This window comes from Chiloscyllium plagiosum, chromosome 33 (genome assembly GCF_004010195.1).
Source record: "Chiloscyllium plagiosum isolate BGI_BamShark_2017 chromosome 33, ASM401019v2, whole genome shotgun sequence".
In the NCBI taxonomy this organism is placed as follows: domain Eukaryota; kingdom Metazoa; phylum Chordata; class Chondrichthyes; order Orectolobiformes; family Hemiscylliidae; genus Chiloscyllium; species Chiloscyllium plagiosum.
In genome coordinates, this window is record NC_057742.1 from 9,942,959 (window position 1) to 9,962,376 (window position 19,418).

The 19,418-nt window shown below is 42.9% G+C and overlaps 1 protein-coding gene across 2 annotated transcripts in view; it reads left to right on the forward strand.

The window, feature by feature from the left end:
* The window catches only part of rapgefl1 (Rap guanine nucleotide exchange factor (GEF)-like 1), a 107,460-nt gene that overhangs the window by 74,401 nt on the left and 13,641 nt on the right, over nucleotides 1–19,418 (forward strand). For both annotated transcript variants that reach the window (XM_043674880.1, XM_043674881.1), the window contains 6 exons: nucleotides 977–1,150; nucleotides 4,159–4,256; nucleotides 10,606–10,728; nucleotides 11,595–11,773; nucleotides 17,174–17,264; nucleotides 19,290–19,340. In XM_043674880.1, coding sequence (XP_043530815.1) covers nucleotides 977–1,150; nucleotides 4,159–4,256; nucleotides 10,606–10,728; nucleotides 11,595–11,773; nucleotides 17,174–17,264; nucleotides 19,290–19,340 — 716 coding nt within the window. The remainder of the gene's footprint in view (nucleotides 1–976; nucleotides 1,151–4,158; nucleotides 4,257–10,605; nucleotides 10,729–11,594; nucleotides 11,774–17,173; nucleotides 17,265–19,289; nucleotides 19,341–19,418) is intronic.

The window sequence follows — 19,418 nt, forward strand, 5'->3', positions numbered from 1 at the left end:
GCAGTAGGATTTACCTGAGTCCATGCATGTAGGAGCAAATGATACAATGTAGTGTCCCTCTCTTTGAGCCAGGAGACCTGGCCTCAAGTCCCATCTGGGTCAGAATTTGTACTAACATTTCTGAAGAGGTTGATTAAAATTACCTACGGAGGATCAGACTGCAACATTATGTCTCAGTACGTTAATGCGTTCAATGTTTAACTTCTCCAGTCCTTATTCCTGATGGATAGGTCCACTCTATTGGATAAAGTCCTGCAAGGGTTTTCCATTGCGTTCTGCTCTTCTTTAGGTGGATTGGGGAGGATTTACACACTGCCGACCAACTGGTTCACCCAATGCAGTTTCCATGGCCAACAAGTGAGACCCAGAGCTTTGGGTCCTCGGGAACACTACCTACTGCACCACAAGACCTACTGAGTAAAGACTGAGCCCTTCACTGCTTGGAGGTCCTCAGTTATAACAACCAAACAGTTGTATTTAGCCAGGTACAGGCAGACTGACTGGCACAGTGGCTCAGTGGTTAGCACTGCTGCATCTCAGCACCAGGGACCCAGGTCTGATTCCTCCCTTGGGCGACTATCTGTGTGGAGTTTGCACATTCTCCCCATATATGTATGGGTTTCTTGCAGGTGCATCAGTTTCCTCCCACAGTCCAAAGATTTCCAGGTTACTTCGATTCACCAGGGATGTACAGGCTGGGTGGATTATCCTTGTGAAATGCAAGGATAGGAGGTGGGTCTGAATGGGATGCTTTTTCGAGGGTCAGTGTGAACTCAGTGGGTCAAATGGCCTGCTTTTGCACTGTAAGAATTCTATGATTCTAAATGTAGGTAGAGTCTGAAAGCTAAACACTTTGTAGAAATAATTGCATGTTGTTTCTGTTTCTGTTGTTACTGGTTCTTGTGTTGTCCTGATGCTCACCTCTACTTGAGTTACCCTAATATATCTCTTCATTTCTTTCCCCCTCTGCCATCAGTTTTCTGTCGTGTCTACGCGAGTGATCACTCCTATGTCACCATCAAGAGCCGACTGTCAGCGTCGGTGCAGGAGATTGTGCTGGCTGTAGCTGAAAAACTTCAACATTCTGAAGAAGAGTCCAAGGAACCAGTGCACAAGAATTTGTTGCTGGTCGCTTTAAGATCATCTGGGGGTATGTTCTTGTTACAAATAATCATCTGGACATATGAACCATGAGTGTTGCTTGAAAACGGTTAAACTCATCAAGGCTGTGTGTTGCCCTCACCGGGACATTCAGTCAGCACAAAAGATGGATTAAGACTCTCTTCTCATACAATAAAAAATGTTGTTCCCCTTTACATTTGTATTCTTGCATATTGGAGGAGAAAGTGAGGACTGCAGATGCTGGAGATCAGAGCTGAAAATGTGTTGCTGGAAAAGCGCAGCAGGTCAGGCAGCATCCAAGGAGCAGGAGAATCGACGTTTCGGGCATTCCTGAAGAAGGGCTCATGCCCGAAATGTCGATTCTCCTGCTCCTTGGATGGTGTCTGACCTGCTGTGCTTTTCCAGCAACACATTTTCAGCTCTATTCTTGCATATTGTCCTGATGAGAGGAAGATGACAAGTTATGACAAAATGCTTCTTTTCTCAATAATACCTTGTTGTGCATTTAGCCTAAACCCTTGCTCTTTGCATGTTTGGCTTATGTAATTGATACTCAGTAATGTTGGTGCAACTCACTGACTGCATTTGGTGAGCTGTCATGTATTCTGGGTTACCCGGGGCATGGGTAACTTTCACATTATTATGCCATTTCCTCTAGTTTCTGAACCTGCTCAGAGTGCTTTCTGCAAACCAAAATCTTTAAAGGGTGCCTGAGAGTCAAACTCTCTCTCCTCACACCTGCGAGAGAACTCTGTTTGCACAAAACTCTTTGAACTACAACATGTTGTTGACTGTTGAAGTATCCATTACGAATGAGTCAATCTGTCATCATTAAGTCTCAGGATAATTTACAGAGTCCCTTGACTGTGGGCCAAGGCTGGTGGTGAAGTTCATCACCAAGTTGAAAAGGAGTAGAAGAGAAAGGAAAGTTTGCATTTATTTAGTGCTTTTCATCATTTTAGCTTGTCCCAAAGCACTTTTCAACCAATAAAGTGTATGATTTGGAGATGCCGGGGGATTTGGAGATTTGGACTGGGATGTACAAAGTTAAAAATCACACAACACCAGGTTATAGTCCAACAGGTTTAATTGGAAGCACACTAGCTTTCGGAGCATCGCTCCTTCATCAGGTGATAGTGGAGGGCTCAATCCTAACACACAGAATTTATAGCAAAAATTTACAGTGTGACGTAACTAAAATTATACATTGAAAAATTGATTGTCTGTTAAGTCTTTCATCTGTTGAATACAGTGATAGTTTCACTTCTTTCATGTGTAAATCACAAAACCTCCTTTTTAAAAAGTTGCATTCTCAGGTTAGCTGTTAACAATGGTGATAGCTAGACAATATGTTGAAGGTGTTAGCCCCCTGTGTTCTCTGTCTATGCCGTGATGTTTAGATTTGTTCTAATCTAAAAAGCGCGATAACGGAGTTTTACATGAATTCATGCAGTTTTTGAGCAAAGTACAATGTAACCCTGCAAGTACAAATTCACCCCACAAAATATATGTGTGCATATGGGTCTTTGTCTGTGCGTGTGTGTGTCTGTGTCTGTCTGTCTGGGTTGGGGGTTGTGAGTGTGAGAGAGAGTGTATGTGTATGTGTGTAGTGAGTGTAGAGTGTCTTAAGTCTGTGAGGGGGTGCATGTGAGAGTATGGGAGTGTGTGTGTCTGTAAGGGTGTGTGTAGGTGTCTGTGTATATGTGTGTCCGTGTGTATATGTGTATAGGAGTGCCTTTGTGTGTGTGTAGGAGTGTCTGTGTCTGTGTGTGTGTGTATGTATAGTGCAATGGTGGTCACCTGTAATGAGGCCCTCCCTATGGGTACAGAACTTAGCTATCAGCCTCTGCTTGGCCACTTTTCACTGCTGCGTGTCCCGAAGTCTGCCTTGGAGGATGGTCACCCGTAGGTCTGAGATCGAATGTTCTGGACCGCTGAAGTGTTCCCCAACTGGGAGGGAACATTCCTGTCTGTTGATTGTTGTACGGTGCCCATTCATCCGATGTTGTAGCCTTTGCTCGGTTTCCCCAATGTACCATGTCTCAGGGCATCCTTGCCTGCAACGTATAAGATAGACAACGTTGGCTGAGTCACATGAGTACCTGCCATGTACAAGTTGGGAGGTGTTCCCATGCATAATGGTGGTATCTATGTCCACACTCTGACACGTCTCGCAGTGTCCACCGTGACAGGGTTGTATGGAGTTGTCCTGAGAGCCAGGCAGTTTGCTACGAACAATGATCTGTTTGAGGTTTGGCGGTTGTTTAAAGGCAAGTAGTGTAAGTGTGGGGAAGGTCTTGGTGAGGTGCTTATCCTCATGCCTGAAAGGGCCTCCATTTAACATTTCCTATGAAGGACAGCCCCTCCAATAAGTGCAACACCCTCTTGGTACAATAGACTGGAGCGTCAGTTTAGGTTGTGGGCTCAGGACTGCAGAAGGGATCTTGCATCCCACAACCCTCTGATTCTGTGGTGAGAGTACAACTGGACAACACTGTTTCCAACATTAGCAGGCAGGAGCATCAGATTATCAGATATTCGGAATTAGATATTTGTTGACTGGAGGAGTTGCACCTTATTGAACTTATTTGCAGGGTTTCAGTGCAGAGATGAGAATGGTTGTCCCCCGGTGTATTTGAAATTTAGGAATCAACAACAAGACCATTGACTGTCACAGTAAAAGAAGGAACCACACAAAGGTCCTGCTGATGAGTTCAAATTACTCTAAGTTCAAAGAATCAGCGGCTGGATTAGAGCAGAATGATGTCACGGTGATCGGGATATTATGTTACGTTTGTTAGAAAGTGCAATTTATTTAAAAGGGAGATTGAATGCTGGAAAAGGTGGAAGTCAAAGTTGATGATTGTCCAATTGGAAATTTCAAATGGGTCCAGTTTAATCTCTCAAGAGCAGTCAGCGAAGGCTGGTAAAGGTCCCTAATGCACTTTCATCTTCTGATTCTTTGCTGCCATAGTAACACTGAACCTGTGCCTCCAATATGATCCTCAAACACTTTCTTTTCACTTTTGTTTGCAGAGAAAACAATGTTTCGGTTGGACGAAGATTCCGTGTTTACCACTTTGGGCGTTAACACTCACCTGTTTGCCTGTACAAAGGAATCTGTGGAGTCTCTGGTGAGACAGAAACCTCCCACTACATTTCAGAACTATCCAATAATGTTTTCAATCCCAATATGGTCTTATGTTTTCCTGTCTCTGTAACCTTTTCAATCTTTGGAAACCTCTGCACCTCCATTTCTGGAATCTTAAGCATCTGCATTTTACAATTTTACTCTTAATTTGTTCACGGGCTGTGAGTGTCCCTGCCTAGATGGCATTTATAGCCCATCCCTATTTGCCCAGAGGGCAGTTAAGAGTCAACCACATTGCTGTGGGTCTGGAGTCACTTGTAGGCCAAACCAGGATGGCAGTTTCCTTCCCTGAAGGACATCAGTGAATGGGTTTTTCCTGATTCATGATCATCATTAGACTCTTAATTCCAGATGTTTAATTGAATCCAAGCCCCACCACCTGCTTTGTTGGGATTCGAACCAGATGATGACTCGGGTCTCTGAATTAATAATCTAGTAATAGTACCATTGCCTCCCAAATGTTGCACCATCAATGGCCATGCCTTCCACTTTCTACATCCCATGTGTCTTTCCTTCAGTCTCATTTGTTAGTTCCTCCAGTCTCATTTCTGAGGGCTGGGCCATGGATTTCCATTGGACTGATGGACCAGATGAAGAAAGTATTGCAGGGGTTTGCCGTATCCCTCTGCAGGGTTGCTGACCAAGAGTCTCTGCTGCTCACCATTGGGTGTATTGAAGGGATTGACAGGCTGACAACCAGATGTTTGGCCATGTTAAAAGTGCATCTTCCATGGCCACCACAGCCTAGTGCAGATCTCAAACTGGGAGCTTCTAGCACAGAGGTAAGGACACTGCCCATTGCACAAGACCTCCTGTCTACACCCTCACCTCTGGACGTTTCTCTGTCTTTCCCTCTAGCTCTCCTCCTTTTAGACTCTCCATAAAACCCATCTTTTCCACCAAATTTTAGTTCCTCATGGCCATGGCTTGATAGCAAATATTGTTTAGTAATGCCTCTGGGAAATGCTTTGGAACGTTGTTCAATACTATATAGATGTTATTGTTAATGTTGTTTGAAGTGGAGATAATGTAAATACAGGCAAAGGAGGTATTAGACAAACTCTCTTCCTGCCACAGAAATTGTAGAGTAAGGACAAATTTACTTAAAAACAATGTAAAAAAGGAGCAGTGAGATTAACTTAAAAATATTGATTACATTACAACAACAACTTGTATTTATGTAGAGATTTTAGTTTAATGAAATATACCAAGGTGCTATAAAGGAACACTCTAAAATAAAACATGGCGTCTGGCCACAAAAATATATTAGGTCAGATGACCAACTGTTTAAGGTATGACTTGAGGGAGAAAAACAAGGTAAGGAAATAAAGAACTTGGAGCCTTGGCAACTCAAGGTGTGACCACCAGTGGGTGAAGTAATTTAATTGGAAATGCACAAGGGTCTAGGATTAGAAGATTGTTGATGACACGGAGCCATGGAAGGTTACAGAAACTGGTAGGTGTAAAGCCATGGAGAGATCGACAAAATATAATGAGAGTTTAAACTCCAAAGATGTGTAGGTTAGATGGATTGGCCATGGCAAACACTGGGTTACAGGGATACGATAGGGGGATGAGTTTGGGTGGGATTCTCTTCAGAGGGTCTGTATGGATGTGATGGGCTGAATGGCCTGCTTCTACACTGTAGGGCTTCTATGATTCTATGAAGGATAATGTATTTCTTGACTGAGAATCGGTCAAGTGCAGGGGCAGTAGAGGAACAAAATTTGCAACTCATTAAAACACAGGCAGCAAAGGTTTTGATGACTTGAGGTTTATAAAAGGTAGAATGTGGGACACCAGCCATGCATGTGTTGGAATAATCAAGAGTAGATGTAATGAAAGCAGTAATAATAATGGAATAGAGGACAGTGCCAGTTTGTGCTAGCAAATGCCAGATAACACCAGTCATCTGTGCAAAAACTGCCCCACCTATCCCAAATCTTTTTATAGTGAACTGTGCTTAACCAAAGTCCAACCTGGAATGAGGCAGTTATTACGTGATGAAATGTTCAAACTGGAGTTTAGAAGAATCGGAAGTGATCTACTCGAGAGAGAAGATTCCGAGGGGGCCTGACAGAATGGATGCTGACAGGATGTTTCCCTTTGTGGAGAGACTAAAATAGGGAACATAGAACATAGAAAAGTACAGCACAGAACAGGCCCTTTGGTCCACAATGTTGTGCCGAGGTTTAATCCTAATGTAAATTATAGTAACTTAAACCTACGCACCCCTCAGCTCACTGCTCTCCATGTGCATGTCCAGCAGTCGCTTAAATGTCCCAATGTCTCTGCTTCCACCACCGCAGCTGGCAACTCATTCCATGCATTCACAACTCTCTGCGTAAAGAACCTACCTCTGATGTCTCCTTTATACCTTCCTCCTAATATCTTCAATCTATGACTCCTCGTATCAGTCAATCCTGCCCTGGGGAAAAGTCTCTGATTATTTACTCTTTCTATTCCCCTCATTATTTTGTATACCTCGATCAGGCCTCCTCTCTTCCTCCTCCTCCTCTCCAGAGAGAAAAGTCTTAGCTTATTCACAGTTTAAAAATAATGAATCTTCTCTTTAAGACTGAATAATGAAAGATTATTTTTGTCTGAAGATCATGAGTCTGTGAAAATTCTCCTGTAGAGCGCGGTGGAGGGAGGGCCACTGAGTACTTTTAAAGGCAGAGATAGATTCTTGACTAATAAGGGAGGCAGTGGCTTTTTGGGGTAGGCAGGGATGTGGATATATCTGATCAGCCCTAATCCTATTGAATAGTAGAGCAGACTAGAGGGGCCCACTGATTTAGTTCTGCTCCTAATGAATGTGTGACGTGATTTCCTGTCACTAGTAGCGACAGTAGCGATTGGAATGAGGAGAATTTCATAAGAACTGGGAGCAGGAAGAGGCAATTCTACCCCTCAAGTCTGCGCTACTGTTTAACACAATTGTGGCCTTACTCAGCCTGACCTCCACTACATCTGCCTCTCCTGATAACCCTTTTAGATTAGATTAGATTACTTAGTGTGGAAACAGGCCCTTCGGCCCAACAAGTCCACACCGACCCGCCGAAGCATAACCCACCCATTCCCCTACATTTACCCCTTTACCTAACACTACAGGCAATTTAGCATGGCCAATTCACCTGACGTGCACATCTTTGTGACTGTGGGAGGAAACTGGAGCACCCGGAGGAAACCCACGCAGACACGGGGAGAATGTGCAAACTCCACACAGTCAGTTGCCTGAGTCGGGAATTGAACCCAGGTCTCTGGTGCTGTGAGGCAGCAGTGCTAACCACTGTGCCACCATGCCGCCCGAAAACCGATGACAAATTAAAAATCTATCCATCTAACATGCAGGGAAAGCACAGGATTAATTTAGAAATAAGTTGCTGGTCTGGTTTGGAGAACATCTTTGAATTGTGTTTACAAATGTTTTGCTTCCTTATTGTTAACAACGTGGCGAAATAATTTGTTGAGTTCAAACAAAAGCATTTAAACCTGTGATTGATAGTCCTTTGTTGGTACTGAGTTAGCTAATATCAGGTGCTATATAAATGCAAGTATTTTTGCTTCAACAAAAAGAGAAATTCTTAGAAAAACTCAGCAGGTTTGGTAGCATCTGTGGAAAGAATCTAGTTTTTGGGTGCATTGATCCTTCTTCAGAACCTTTACCTTTCCTACTGGGAGAGTATGGTTATGGCAAGAACTTGAGTTTGATAGCTATTCTACTGAAATAGCTGAAAATGTGTTGCTGGAAAAGCGCAGCAGGTCAGGCAGCTTCCAAGGAGCAGGAGAATCGACGTTTCAGGCATGAGCTCTTCTTCCTGAAGAAGGGCTCATGCCCGAAACGTCGATTCTCCTCCTCCTTGGATGCTGCCTGACTTGCTGCGCTTTTCCAGCAACACATTTTCAGCTCTGATCTCCAGCATCTGCAGTCCTCACTTTTTCCCATTCTACTGAAATACATCATTTAGCTCAGTTGGCTGGTAAACTGGATTGCGATGCACAGTGATGTCAGGGTTCAATTCCCATTTTGGCTGAGCTCACCACAAAGACCCTGCATTCTGGCCCTCTCCTGAGGCAGAATCACTTCTCTCCAGTCGTCAATCCCAAATCAGACAGCACCTTTCATTTTCAATGCTGGGGATCCCACTTGCTGGATGACCAAATGAACAGAACACTGGTATAAAGCAGGCTCTTGTACAGCATCTCCTGAAGAAATCTAGGAAAAACCATATATTAAAAAAGTAATAGCTACACTGCTACATCCTAATTGATGAAGTAAACCATCAGAGTTTGAACAGATTGTAAATGTCCATGTTTTCATCAAAGTAACTGTTAGAATTTACTCATTTTTGCTGAGGCGAAGCTACCAGAACAGCTGAGTGAAACAATTACATGAATTCTGTTTACGCAATTAATACATGTCCTGTGCACTCTTTCTAGAAATCTTGATTATGAACAAGGTTGTCCCAAGCTGCTGAACTAATTAGTGTAATGCAATGTACAGGTCGTTCTGCTGTGTTTTGTGAACAATTACAATTCGCTGTAATGTAATTGATGAACTGAGGACACTGTTTCTAAACGCAAACTCTCAATGCAATGTGATTACTTTGCCAACACTTTAAGTGCTGTTTCTAAAGCACGATTTTTCTATTACACAAGAACGCAACCAGCCCGCTATAGAAGAACCACCTGTATTTAATCAACCCGTCACTGCCTCTGTAATTATCTTATTCTACCCCCACCTCATTTTCAGAGAAAACAATCGTTAACTCGATCATACAGACATCAGGGTTATGCCTGGAGCTGTTAAGCACAGAGCTGAACATATAAACGATAATATTGGAAATAATGTGTATATCAGTGTCTGAAAACTCAACCATTTCCTTTTACAATGTCAACATTTTAAAATGTTTAGTAAATTACCAATGTAATTCCTATGGAAATTGACAACTGTGTTTCCTACTTTGCAACATTGGCTACACTTCCAAAGTATTATTGATAAAAGATACATTGAAGATGTCTGTCGGGCCCATAGTGTGGTACAAATGCGTGTGCTTAAAGACCACATATATTATTGTGCAAGCCTTTGTTCTTTGCAGGCAGAAAGAACGTGCAAACATAGCACCTGGTTCAATGGAACAAAACAGGCATAACCATTGTCCAGTTCACTGCTCAGGGCATTGTCTTTACCAATCAGAACCAACCTGACTGGTTTAAATTTGAACACACTTGATAGTTAGTTGTCAATCATCTGGTGCATTCTCAATGGTAATGTGTCTGCCAATCCCTACCTGCCAACCAATCCAAATGTTCTTCTCCTGCATTATAAACACTTAGTTCCCCTCTATATTGTCATTTATTGTAAAGTCTCCTGCTGATTGCAAGATGAAAATTACCAACAAAGTGTGTCCTCTGTCAGCAATACTTGGTCTGTACTGCCAAACTACTTCAGAAGCTGGCCTGTAAAGGACTTTGGGACATCCAATGGACGTGAAAGGTGCTGTGTAAATGCAAGCATTGTTTTGCTTTTCCTGTCGGGACAGTAGTTATGTGTTGAGAACAGGACTAGACTTGGTTTTGGGAAGTATTGTAACGTTGCTATCTTAAGTCTGGCTTGACCAGTTCTGTTTTAGATGTAGTCAGTGCCTGAGTGAAAAAGATTCACACATTGATGGAATTAGGTTGTATTCGAGGCTGACATTTTCAGTACCTCTCTGAGGAGGTGTAGCATGGTCAGAGATGCTGTTTATTAGCTGTGATTGTTAATCATTGTCCTATGATCTCATTCAATAGCAGAGCAGATTCAGAGTGCTAAATGACCTAATTATCTACCCAATTCCAATGGTCCTGTTCCTCGAATTCTGTTCTGGATAGAAATGATGGATAAAAAATAATAAAACTTCTCCATGGTCAAATATTCCTCCCTCGCCTATTAGAAATCAATTATTTGTTGATTTATTAATTTACTCACTGTGGGGTTGGGCAGTGCTTACAATGCCAGTCCTGTTCACCCCTATAATCATTTGAAATTGGTTGTAAAATAACTTTGGAGGTTCCACACACATGTTCTTTGTCAGTGACGCGTACACTTTGGAATAACACTAAAACCAATAAACGTAAAGAGAAGCATAGGCTTTAGAAATGGCTATTCTCCATCGATTTGTTTAGCAGCTATTTTGTTCCACTATAATTTCAGAAGCTACATTGATGGCATTCAGTATTAGATAGAAGCCAGCATCCTTGTTTAAAATGATTACAAATGTATCACTGACTAATGTGCGATGTGAATGATGATTCTGTTCTGATTCCGTTATCTCATTGGTTCACAGGTCCCTCCACCAGCTGTCGAACGCTTCCATCACGAAGGACCAGAAATCAATGAAATGAACATGGTGGAAATGGCTAACCAGATCACAACGTTTGACTGGGAGCTTTTAAACTGCGTGCATGAGGTACTGGCCTCCTGCAAGTTTTCACACCTCACCTTGTCATAGCATTTAATGGGGGAAACAGAGGGCCAGTCACCCAGTGGACCAGCCTAATGCTCTGCAGACACAAGTTCAAAACCCTCTGTAGCTACTGGGGAAATTTAAATTCCATCAATTAATACACTTTAATGAATCGCTGGGGAGTGAAAGCTCATCTCAATGATTGTGACCATCATCAAATTGTGTTAAAAATCCACTGGTTCACTAATGTTGCGAGGGGGGGGAAATCTGCTGTGCTCACCTGACCTGGCCTACGTGTGACTGCAGACCCAGAGAGATGTGAGTGCCCTTTGAGGGTCATTTAAGGTCAATTAAGGGTGAGCAACAAATGCTGGCATTGCCAGTCAGACTTTCAACACACTGAAGGGTCAAATTTGAACAATAAGTTATTGATTAATATCGTAGGGAAACTGGGAAGGTGTATCAAAAAAAGTAGTAAATAAAAATCAAAAGAACTGTGGATGTGGAGACAAAAATATAAATTGTTGGAAAAACTTAGCAGGTCTGGCAGCATCTGTGGAGAGAAATCAGAATTAATGTTTTGGGTTGTTCCTCAGCGAGTCATTTGACCTGAAACATTGACTCTGATTTCTCTCCACAGATGCTGTCAGACCTGATGAGCTTTCCCAGCAATCTCTATTTTTATCAAAACAGTATGTATGGGAAAGCTGGATAAACACTGAGGAGAAAGGAATGGAAAGATAAGGAGGGGTCTAGGTGGAGACTTACATAGTGTGTAAACACTGACAGAGACTAAATGGGCCAAATGGCCTGTGTTTACTGTGAACTCTCTCTGCTTTGTGTTAATACGCTGGCTGATTTCTTTGCAGCTGGAGCTGATCCATTACGTCTTCCGGAACGAGAGTATTCGGAGGCGAACAGCAAACCTGGAGTTGGTGCTGCAACGGTGCAGTGAGGTGCAACACTGGGTGGCCACCGAGATACTGATGTGTGAACGCCTGGGCAAGCGAGTGCAGCTTCTCAAAACCTTCATTAATATCGCAGCTCTGTAAGTACTCACCTGGGTTCACAAAGTGTGGTTGGTGTCTGTGATAGAGGAGGTGAGAAAACTCGCGACCCCAGATCGGTAACATTACAGTTTTACCACCACGTTGTCAGCTGTGACTGTTAATCATTGTCCTATAATCTCATTCAATAGCAGAGCAGACTCAGAGTGCTGAATGACCTAATTCTCTACCCAATTCTAATGGTCCTGTTCCTCAAATACTGTTCTGGATAGAAATGATGGATAAAAAATAATAAAAGCAAGGACTTCTCCATGGTCAAATATTCCTCCCTCGACTATTAGAAATCAATTATTTGTCGATTTTATTAACTTACTCACTGTGGGGTTGGGCAGTGCTTACAATGCCAGTCCTGTTCACCCCTATAATCATTTGAAATTGGTTGTAAAATAATTTGGGTGACTCATTGGTGCTTCATCCTGCCTGTGCTGAGTAAATGTCAGCTTGGCACACTCAGTGCTCTTGCTTATGGCTCATGAGGTTGAGAGTTTAAGTCCAGCTACAAGAATTTAGAACGATGCTTTGTTGAGTTGAGTTTTGTATTGCTGATAGTTGTATTGAAGATGCTGCTTTTTTGTATGGGATCTTTCTATTGGACATAAAAGGTCTTGTGGCACTGTTTAGAAGATGGGTGCTCCAGCAGTGGCCAGCTTCATGTCTAAGACGACGCAACTAGAAACTGATTAATTTGCTTGTCTGAGAGCAAAGGCGGTCGCATTGTGATTGAGAGAGACAGAATAATGCTCTGATGATACACATTTAAATCTGAGCTGGTGGAATTTAAATTGAATTATTATAATTGAAAGCCAGTCTCTAATGTTGACCTTGAAACTAATTTTGAAGGTGTTTACTTTTGGGGAGGAATCTCCATCTAACACCAGATCCAACTGACCTCTGAAATGACCTATGGCCTTGTGAGCCACTTTGTTCAAGGGTAGTTAGGGATAGGCCGCAAATGCTTGCCTTGTCAGTGATACCCGTATCATGTAAAATCATAAGAGAAAGTTCGTGACTGGGAATGCATAGGCTGTCACGATAACTACCATGACAAATCTTCAGAAATAGTTTATTGACCATGAAGTGGTTAGGGACAGTCCTGAGGATGTGACCCTTGCAACATAACTGCAAGTCATTTTCACTGATCTCCGTAGTAGTGCCCCTTACTACTGACCTCAATGCCCAAGGAAAATAAAACCAGCCAAAGTTCCTACTGCAGTTTGCTAGCTTTTGACCTTAATGCAGAAACCTGAGCATGACATTGGCATTTCAAATTCAGCTTGGTTCTCGGGCATGGTGCCAGCTTATCTTATAGATCAAGAGCAAGTGAAATATTTAGTATTACGTTTTGAATCTGCAAGGGTCAACATTGGTAAATGCATTCGGCTCCTCCTATTCTGCTGATGTTGCACAGCCTTGGGTGAGAATCAGAGAGTCCAGCTCTAGGTCCCAATGTCAGCCATGTCTTCCATAGCTCCTTCGTCATTAAATCTATCCAGCCAATGGAGCTTGTACACGTTGCTGTCATACACTAAACTAATCCTGTTGTTAAGATAGTTGCCTCTGTTATTCACAAGTTTGTTCCTGCTTTACCATTGTTGGTCAAACAGTCCCTTTGACACATTATAAAGAGAAGGATTAACATCAGATTTGAACTAACTAAAAACCTGGAATTGAGAAAAGTAACCTAATGCCAGCCATGTAACCATTGCTGGTTATCCATAAAAACAAGGCTGGGTCACTAATGCTCTTCAGGGAAGGAAATCTGCTGACCTTGCCTGGCCTGCTGTATGTGACTCACCCACAGCAATGTAATGGTCTCTTAACTGCTCCCTGGACAATTAGAGATGGCCAATGAGTGATAGCCTAGCCAGCACCACCCTGAACAAAAATAAAAAGAAAACTTAAGGGACTCTTGAGGCACAATGGTAGTGTCCTTACTTCTGAACCAGGAGGTTTGGGTTCAAGTCGCATCTGCTCCAGAGCTGGACAGGTCGATTAAAAATCTCTCCCAGGAAAGATTCGACCAAAGCCACAAGCTCCTATTGCTCGGTCCCACGACCACTCATTCAACAAGGTACAGGATGCGGTTTGTTCTCTAACACAATTCCCGGGGGACGTGAAAGAAACAGAAAGTTTACCAGAACTGATAAAAATCGCTCTTGGCTGGTGAATGAACCAAAGCAGTTGAGATAAAGGATGCTGTTTATGATTAGGTGTTTGGAGTACTCATTAATCAGATCTCACTTTCTGCAGACAGTCTAGACAGATCACACAAGATAATCGGCGGCTTTAATTTCACAGCAACCGCAACATCTGCCACTCACTGAACTGAAGGGGCCCCATGTCCTGCATTGACTGGCTCCACCCAGTGAGTGCCAGCTATGAATCATCAAGTGGGTGGCGTACAGTCACCTACACGACGAGGCCTGTCCTAGAAAGTGCACATTCCTTAAACCGACAGCTCCCTCAGCGCCCATTCAGCTAAACCCAAATGTCAACACTGGAAATCCAGACGTGTGGAGTTGAAATGAATCAGTAAAACTTCTCTCTATCGCAAACCAATAGGGATTATGATGTGGAGGTGCCAGTGTAGGACTGGGATGGACAAAGTCAGAAGCCACACGACATCAGGTTAGAGTCTGACAGGTTTATTTGAAACTATAAGTTTTTGGTATGGAGGTGCCAGTGTTGAACTGGAATGTAAAAAGTTAAACATCACACAACACCAGGTTATAGTCCAACAGGTTTAACTGGAAGCACTAGCTTGCAGAGTGCTGCTCCTTCATCAGGTGTTTGTGGAGTATAAGATTGTAAGAGTTTGGAGATTGTAAGATCTTACAATCCTATACTCCACAATCACTCAACTCCAATCTGGAGTTGTGTGATTTTTAACTTTGTACAAGCTTTTGAAGCACTGCTGTTGGATTATAACCTGGTGTCGTGTGACTTCTGACGATAGGAATTAGATATTGGGCTGTCACTATCATCACCACAACAGCGTGCAGGAAAATTCAGTGCAGCGATCCTGTTTGTGTGGACTGTACATGCTGTTAATCCACAAGGGATAATCAATTCTGTGGATAAACTCTGCTCTCACCACCACCTAACACTGATGGGGATATGGACAATAGATAACCAGTAGTAATATCAAACAAGGAGAATACTATTGATGCTAGAAATCGGAAATTGATCATTAGCTCATTAAATAATATATATACATTTTTAATTATGTAATTATTAAATAATAGATTTATCTAAATAAGATATTAAATTATTTGTTTATTAAGATAATTTATGACACATTAACACGGGAAAAATTAGTTCATATCCAAATATGTGCATCTTTACAAATGTAAACACATTTCTAAAAGAGACTTTGCTGATTTAACACTGATCTTTGATGCCTGAGACTATTGAAAGGAAGGTCAGTCCTGTGCTGCACATGATTTTCTGACCATGTAAAATGCTAAGGTTATATGTCACAAGCAGAGGCAGTTTGAACACCACTGTGTGGTTGTGTACTCTGCGGGGGTGTCCAGCAATACAATTACTCCCTAATTTGTGCCTCCGTCCTACTTCTGAACTGTAGTGAGATTGATGACCTCTATCTGCTACAGTGAATGAATCCCAGGTGGAACACACTCCCCACGTTTTGAGATCTGCTCCATTGTGTTTTTGCATTTGAAATAAATAAAACATTTATTTTTGATTTATTTAACTTTTTGTATGGCCTTGGGATATTCCAGGGCCCTTAATGCCAGTGAATTGTTTGAAGTGTAATCCCTGTTGTGATGTAGGAAACGTGGCAGTCAATCTATGCACTGCAGCCTCCCACCAGGTAATCTGCTCTAGTGACATTAGTTAAAAGGTAAATATTCAGTTGGACCTTGTGTGGAACTCCTGTGCAATTCTTCAAAATTCTGTCCTGGAATTTGTTATTTTGCCTTTGATCAGGTTTACTCTGGTTCCCATACATGCCTGTTCCTTTTGCTCCACCATTTCAGACCTCAGCTGAGTCCAGCCCTGATCTTTGATGTTTCCATTCTAAACTCCTCTGTGTCATTCCTTCTCTCCCTAATTGTAAAAGTTCCCTCAAATCCTATCTTTACAGGCAAAGGTGTAACTGCACAACCCACCTTCATCTCTCACCTCTGATATGCTTTGGAAGCTTTGGATTGTTTGGAAGTTTTGGATTTACCAGAATGTTGCCGGGTATGGAAGGTTTGAGTTATAAGGAAAGGCTGATTGGCTGGGACTTTTTTCACTGGAACATTGGAGATTGAGAGGTGACTTTATAGAGCTTTATAAAATCATGAGGGGACTAGATTAGATTAGATTCCCTACAGTATGGAAACAGGCCCTTCGGCCCAACAAGTCCACACCGACCCTCCGAAGAGCAACCCACCCAGACCCATTCCCCTAGATTCACCCCTGACTAATGCACCTAACACTACCGGCAATTTAGCATGGCCAATTCACCTAACCTGCACATCTTTGGACTGTGGGAGGAAACCGGAGCACCCGGAGGAAACCCATGTAGACACGGGGAGAATGTGCAAACTCCACACAGACAGTTGCCTGAGGCGCGAATTGAACACGGGTCCCTGGCGCTGTGAGGCAGCAGTGGTAACCACTGAGCCACCGTGCGGGTGTTTTTTCCCTAGGATTGGGGATTTCAAGAAGAGGGGGCGTGTTTTTAAGGTGAGGGAGAGAGATTTTAAAAAAAGACATAAGAGGCAAATATTTTACACAAAGGGTGGTTCACATGTGGACTGAATGTCCTGAGGAACTGGTCGATGTGGGCACAGTTACAGTGTTTAAAAGACCATTAGATAAGTACATGGACAGGAAAGGTTTGTCGGGATATGGGCAGAAGCAGGCAGGTGGGACTAGTTTAGTTTGGGATTATGTTCGGCATGGACTGGCTGGATTAAAGGGTCTGTTTCTGTGCTGTATGACTGTGACTATATAAATACTGTGTAAACTTAAATGGGCGTTTTGTTGAATATAGCCATGAGATAGCTAGATTTTTCAATACTAGTTGTTAAAACCAAGAGTTTTGACATGTGAAACCTTTGTCTTCCAATGTCACCTGTGAAGCCCTTCTGGCCTTCCAACTCATCTTTATGAAAAGTCCACAAAAAACGTTTTCTCAATTAAGCTTTTTGTCACTCAGTTACTCCTTTTCTTGACGTGACAACTCTGCTCCTTAAACCAAGGCGTGGAGCACCTCGGGGCATTTTACACGTTGGAGGTGCTATCTATAACCAGAAGTTGACTCAAAGCTGTGGGAAAATACTGTGGTTGAGCTTCCCCTCCCCGGTACGCAGCAGTATTTTGCCTGTTTATCCATGTCACTCCTAACGTCTCCCTTCACCTTCCAGCTGTAAGGAGAAGCAGAACCTGTTCTCGTTTTTTGCCATCGTCATGGGCTTGTGCAATGCTGCTGTCAGCCGCCTCTGCCTGACCTGGGAGGTAAGTGGCTCGCCGAACAATCAGATTGTGCCTAAACACACTGTACTGAGCTGTTTGCACCCATTGTCATGGTTACTCGAGCATAGGTTGCTACTATATGATTAATTCAAACTAATTGTAAAGGAACACTGATTCAGCACCAGCTAGATTATTGCATCAAGTTTTGAGTATTGCACGTTAGGAAGGATTTGAAGGCAATGCAGAGAGTTCGGAAAAGGTTCATGGGCGTGTTTCCAAGGATGAAGAGCATCGGTTTTGCAGACAGATTGGAGAACATGGGTCCATTTCCTTTGGAGACGAGAAGATTCAGAGGAGGCTTAATGGAGATGAACAAAATCATGAAAGGTCTGGATAGAGGAGATGAGCAAAGATGTTGTCCTGGGGGTGGATGCACGTTCTCCTCCAAACCACACGTCGTTCTGACTTGGAAAGATATGACAATAGACAATAGGTGCAGGAGTAGGCCATTCTGCCCTTCGAGCCTGCACCACCATTCAATATGATCATGGGTGATCATCCTGTTCCTGCCTTATCTCCATAATCCTTGATTCCACTATCCTCGAGAGCTCTATCCAACTCTTTCTTAAATGAATCCAGAGACTAGGCCTCCACTGCCCTCTGGAGCAGAGCATTCCACACAGCCACCACTCTCTGGGTGAAGAAGTTTCTCCTCATCTCTGTCCTAAATGGTCTACCCCGTGTTTTTAAGCTGTAATTTTTAAGCAGGCTTGTGTGGAACAGCATGGCCAATTCTGTGCTGGGAATTCTTGGCAGGAAGGGGTATAAAATCAGTGAGCAATGAATCCCAGCTCCTTAACCAGGCACAAGTTCATCACTCATCCTGTCATTGAAGAACTGAGATTTATTTAACCCATATCCAGTATCTGAGTGCGAGTCAGTGCTAATGGAATCTGTAGCAGCATCATTAAAGGCTTTCTGGTGATGTGGTGTGCTTGGATTTTCAGAAGCCCTTTGAGAAGCTGTCACACAGGCATTTGCTCTGCATAAGGCCATAAGACAAAGGAGCAGAATCAGGCCATTTGGCCCATTGGATCAACTCTGCCATTTGATCATGGCTGATGTGTTTCTCAACCCCATTCTCCTGCATTCTCCCTGTAAACCCTCAATCTCCTTACCGATCAAGAACCTCTCTATCTCTGTCTTAAAGACATTCAATGACTTGGCCTCCACAGTTCTACAGAGTCACCACCCTTTGGCTGAAGAAATTCCTCCTCATCTCAGTTCTAAAGGTTCCTCCCTTCAGTCTGAGGCTGCGCCCTTGGGTCCTACTGCTGATGGAAACATCTTCTCCACATCCACTCTATCTAGGGCAGGTAGATAAGGTGATTAAGAAGGCATATGGAGTAGGTATCTTTATTAATCAAAGTACTGAATAGATAGACATGTAAGTTATGATGGAGCTGTATAAAGAGTTAATTTGTCCGCAGTTGGAGTGCTATAGGAAAGGCGATTGCACGAGAAAGGGTGAGAGGAGACTCACCAGGATGTTACCTGGGCCAGAGCGTTTCAACTATGAAGAGAGAACAGATAGGCTGTGGTTGTTTTCCTTCGAACTGAGAGAGGACCTGATTGATATAGACTAAGTCCGGAGGGATGTAGATAAGGAGAAATACTTCCCCTTAGTAGGGGGATCTGTAACTAGACAAACCAGTTTTCAGGCAAGGAGTGAGAGGTTTAGAGGGGATTGGAGGAAAATTGAGGGTGGTGGGAGTTTGAAACTCTCTGCCTGAAAGGGTGGTGGAGTCAAGAGCCCTCAGGACAGTTAAGAACTTGTTGGATAAAAACGCTTAAAATTGCTCCAGACCAAGCTCTGGAAAATGGGATTAGAAAGGATAGATGTTTGATAACCAGCATAGACATGATAGACCAAAGGGTCACTTCCCATACTGAAAACGCAATAAAAATCCTACAAACCTCCGAAATCTCTCTCTTCTTAACTGAGTTTCTAATTTCTATCTGAAGTCAAACCATTTTTATTCTCATTTTATTTTGTTTGCTTTACAGAAACTGCCTGCAAAATGCAAAAAGCTGTTCCAGAAATTTGAGAGCTTAACGGTGAGTAGCAAACTGCCCCTCACTCTGGGTTAGACAGTCTGGCTCAGTGGTTGAGGAATTCCTGGTCTAGCTCATTCA